Source organism: Alosa sapidissima, chromosome 22 (genome assembly GCF_018492685.1).
Source record: "Alosa sapidissima isolate fAloSap1 chromosome 22, fAloSap1.pri, whole genome shotgun sequence".
In the NCBI taxonomy this organism is placed as follows: domain Eukaryota; kingdom Metazoa; phylum Chordata; class Actinopteri; order Clupeiformes; family Clupeidae; genus Alosa; species Alosa sapidissima.
In genome coordinates this window covers 5,425,505-5,430,504 of record NC_055978.1, presented here as the reverse complement: position 1 = coordinate 5,430,504, position 5,000 = coordinate 5,425,505, and the positions used below count along the sequence as shown (strand labels likewise).

Sequence of the window (5,000 nt, the reverse complement as noted above, 5' to 3'; positions counted from 1 at the left end):
CGTGTGTGTATGTATGTGTGTGTGTGTGTGTGTGTGTGTGTGTGTGTGTGTGTGTGTGTGTGTCTAGCATGGGAGACAGAGTTAAGGGGAATTTAAAAAAAAGGATACAGTCACTCTGAATTCGATGGGTTTCTTACAACTATCCTATTTCACACACACACACACACATACACACACACACACACACACACACACACACACACACACACACACACACACACACACACACACACACACACACACACACACACACACATATGAGGTCACTCAAGCTGCCACCCCAGTGCTCTTCCCCCTGAGTGTGTGAACCTCTAGACAAGCTGAGCAGACAGAGTGATGTGAATGTTAATGACTCCTCATAGAACTCAGAGAGAGAGAGAGAGAGAGAGAGATGAAGAAGAGAGAAAGACAGGAACACGGAGGGAGGAGGGCTGAAAGAGAAAAAAAGAGTATTTGGGCCAGAGAGGGAGAGTGATAGAGAGAAAAGGGATGAATGACCCATGGAAAGAATGAGAGAGAGATAGAGAGAGGGGGATATATGGATGAAAGAGGAAAAGAATGAGAGAGAGGGAGAGAGAGTAAGGGAGAGAGATGATGTTGGTACATGCAGCCTTTCATTTGTCTTTTAAAAACATTGACCTTGTGGCAATCATACCAAATGCAATCTAGTGATTGTTTTAGCAAGCCAACTGTGTGTGTGTGTGTGTGTGTGTGTGTGTGTGTGTGTGTTGCGTCCACCCTCCAGCTGGTTTCCGTGGGGATGTACTGACAGGGACTTCCTGTTTTGTTGGCAGGGTCTCTGGCTGCAGCAGCCTCCAGCAGGAAGAGGAAGTGAGCTCGGACGAGGGAGATGACAGTAGCTCCACCTCCAGCAAGGGAGACCTCTGCCAATCAGAGGACAAGCAGGTACTGCCCCAGTGACACTGAAAATGTGTCATGGACAGTCTGTCACGCACACACACACATACACACACACACATACGCGGTCACTTGAACTCTCTTGGAGTTACCCATCAACACAAATTTAGATTCATTCAAACACTCACGTGATGCACACGCTGAACAACACATACACACACACACACACACACACACACACACACACTGTCTAAGAATGAAAAGCATGAGGTCCCTTCAGTCAACCACTGACCTTGCACTGCCAAATTAAGACCCTGGTGCTTAGAGCCCTCTCAGGACACTCACACACACACTCACACACACCAACACATGCGCTCACACACACACACACACACACTCATACACAGTGTGTGAGGGTGGTTTTGAGTGGGCAGAGGGAGCTTGTCAGACCTAAATGGCACCAGAGGAGACAAAGTTTCCAGTGAGCTAGACATAGTCATTCAGACCTACTTTACACACATACACACACACAGACACACAGACACATGCATTTGTGTTGAGGCACAATGGTGGTTTATGGGGATAAGGTAAGGCTCCACTGTGCTTCATATTTAGGTTAGAAATGATTTGTGTCTATTTGTGTTCAGCGTCGTGTGTGTATGTGCAGAAGTGCATGTGTGTGTGTGTGTTTATCTGTCATTAGAATTTTCCACGTCTGGTGTGTGTGTGTGGTGAACCTGAATCTGCTGTTAATATATCTTTTCTTCTGTTTATGTCTGGTCTATGTGTTTGAGTCCCCCATATTTTCTCTGTTTGTGTGTGTTAAAAAGGTTCACATTTATTCTAAAGTCTGTTGTTTATTCCATCTGTGGTGTTTGCCTTCTGTTTTGGGTGTTTGTATTGATGTGTGTGTGTGTGTGTATGTGTGTATGTGTGTATGTGTGTATGTGTGTATGTGTATGTGTGTGTGTGTGTGTGTGTTTGTGTATGACAGCACATGTTTTACATTTTTACAGTGGTGTTCTTAGTGATTTGTGTGTGTGTGCATGTCAAGTGTGTGTCTATGTGTCTGGCTGGTCTGTTTCTGTTACAGCTGTGTTTATGTGTGTGTGTGTGTGTGTGTGTGTGTGTGTGTGTAATGTGCATGTTATAACGGCTGTGTATTTTGTACACAGCATGAACAGGAGATGAAGAGAACCAAAGTGGTGCACATCGCCACGGAGATCATGAGCTCAGAGAAAGTGTGAGTAAAGAAATGTGTGTCTGTGTGTGTGTGTGTGTGTGTGTGTGTGTGTGTGTGTGCGTGTGTGTGTGAGATTATTTTGACCATTACCGCCTTTCTCATTAAGATCATCGTTACATTGATGTGGTTCTGTAAATCTGTATGTGCTCCTTATGCGTGTGTGTGTGTGTGTTTGTGTGTGTGTGTGTGTTTCCCCCTACAGGTTTGTGGATGTGCTGAAGCTTCTGCATATTGTAAGTTGCTCCAGTTTTTTTGGTGGGTGGTGTGCATGGGGGTAGGGAGTGGGTTCACTTGTGTGTGTGTATGTGTGTGTGTGTGTGTGTGTGTGTGTGTGTGTGTGTGTGAGTGTGTATGTGTGTGTGTGTGTGTGTTGTGTGAACACATATGTCTGTATGTGTGTGGGAGAAAAGGGGTGGGGATTGAGACGGGTCAAAGGTTGAGTGTGTGTTCTGTGGGTTGGGTTTCAGTGCGGCTTTTTGGTGAGCAGCAATTGTTTCGCACGCTGATACCCACACACACACACACACACACACACACACACACACACACATACACACACACACACACACACACACACACACACACACACACACACACGCACACACACACACACACACACGCACACACACTCAGTGGCCACCTGTTTGCATGTTTAGGCTAGGTTTATGGAAGAGGGAAATTGGAGTCTGAAGGATTAAGTTATAGAGAGAAAGGGAAGAGAAAGGGAGAGAGAGAGAGAAAATGAAAAGAAAAAGTAGATTAAGGAGATGAATGGAGGGATGCAGAAAGGAGAGATAGATAGATAGATAGATTGATAGATAGATAACTCTTTATCTATCTATCAATCTATCTATCTATCTCTCCTTTCTGCAGAGGGGGCGATAGACAACACACACATCAGACAGATAAAAAGATACAGACAAGGCACTGGAAGAAATTAAACAGTGTGTGTGTGTGTGCATGTGCTTGTGCGTGTGTGTGTGTGCGTGTGTGTGTTTGTGTGTGTGTGCACGTGTGTATATGTGTGCGTGTGTATGTGTGTGTGCGTGCGTGTGTGTGTATGCGTGTGTACGTGTGTGTGTGCGTGTGTATGCGTGTGTACATGTGTGTGTGCATGCGCGCGTGTGTGTGTGCGTGTGTGTGTGTATGTGTTAGGGGTTTTTAAAGAGGGGGAAGTCCACTCATATTCTCCTTGCTGCTCTTGGCCCTGACAGCTAAGGGTGACCCCAGAGGCTTAGGAGTGTGTGGGGGTGTGCAGCATGTATATGTGTATGTATCTTTGTGCGTGTGTGTGTGTGTGTGTGTGTGTGTGTGTGTGTGTGTGTGTGTGTGTGTGTGTGTGTCTGTGTGTGCTAGCACATGAGGGTGTGGATTATAAGATGTGTATGTCTCTGTGTGTGTGGGTGTCGGTTTGAGTTCGGAAAATGTATATATCTCTCTGTGTGTATGTTTGTGCATGAGTTCATTGTTAAAGGTTTAGTTTGTGTGTGTGTTTGTGTGTGTGTGTGTGTTTACAGTATGTACATTGTGTTTGTATGCCTGGCCTGCTAGGAGTGTGTGTGTGTTGAATGAACCGTGTTGTGTTGTGTGGGTATGCCCCTCTTGAAACACATGTGTTCAGTGTGCTCATGAGCTGCATTTCAGTGTGTGTGTGTGTGTGTGTGTGTGTGTGTGTGTGTGTGTGTGTGTGTGTGTGTGTGTGATTAGCAGCTGAAGGACCACACCCCCACTCATCCATGTGGTAGTGAGAATCTTTTTTTAGCCTGAGGTCTTCACAACCCTCCACTTTCCTCTCACATATTCACTCTTTCTATCTCATCTCTCTCTCTGTTTGTTGTCTTTCATTCTTTGTCTGTTCTTGTCTTCCTCTTTTTCTCCCTCCCTTCCTTCCTTCCCCTCTCTTCTTTCTGGTCTCTTTCCTCCCCCTGTCTTTCTGTCTTCTCTGTCTCTCTCTCTCTCTCTCTCTCTCTCTCTCTCTCTCTCTCTCTCTCTCTCTGCAAGGGGCCTGAGGCTAGTGGTCAGGTTCTTCTCTCATAAATAATCTCTGACTGATTGACTGACTCTAAGCCTGTAATTTACACAACAGTATCTCCCTGGCTTAACACTCGCTCTCTGGCATGTGATTGGCAGGGCTGTGGTGGGGATGTGCTTTCATTGGCTACATTCTTGCAGTGTGATTGGTTGTAAATTGTAGGTTGTAGGTTCTAGCCTAAATGCTGGAGGTCTGGAAGTAGGTGGGATGCAGCAGAATAGACCTCTGAAGTTCGCCTACAAAAAAGATCTTTGACATCCGGTATCTGACGATTTTTCCTATGGGAAAATAACATGGGGATTTTGAATTATCGCACCTGTTAAACTCTCGCGGGGATGATAAAGTCTGAAATGCAGACGTATTCCTAAACACACTTTTGTCCTCTGCCTTCGAGTGGATACTGTGATCTCTGGTACGTGAAGGCGGCACACTTAGATTTTTGCTACCCCAGAGCTAACTTGCAATGCAACTTGCCATAGGTAGTTAGCTTCAATTAACAACTGGATCTCCTTATATGGGCAAAGATGGCCGTTTTGGTTCTTTTTTGTAGGCGAACTTTAGAGGTCTATTAAATGATGTATGTCAAGGTGTTTGATTGGTTGATGGTTGATTGTATGATTGGCTGGAGTCCTTTGTGGTAGAGTGTGGTTGTCTTGTATTTTTGTGTGTGTGTGTGGGGGGGGGGGGAATAGCTGTTTATTAAGTAATTTAATTAACTGATGTTTGTTTATCATTTAATTGGCTGATGTCTATTTTTCTTAGACTTAAGTTTGCTGTGTTTAGTCCTCAGTTTATTCATTTGTTTGTTGTGATATTATCAGATGGAAAACGCTAGTTCTTTTGCATGGTTGCACTCTGTTGCTGTTT

At 44.9% G+C, this 5,000-nt stretch overlaps 1 protein-coding gene across 1 annotated transcript in view; it reads left to right on the top strand.

Moving 5' to 3' along the window:
- The window catches only part of fgd6 (FYVE, RhoGEF and PH domain containing 6), a 28,359-nt gene that overhangs the window by 5,961 nt on the left and 17,398 nt on the right, over nt 1–5,000 (top strand). The window contains exons 3-5 of the mRNA XM_042078113.1: nt 795–906; nt 2,034–2,101; nt 2,304–2,334. Of these exons, the coding sequence (XP_041934047.1) occupies nt 795–906; nt 2,034–2,101; nt 2,304–2,334 (211 nt within the window). The remainder of the gene's footprint in view (nt 1–794; nt 907–2,033; nt 2,102–2,303; nt 2,335–5,000) is intronic.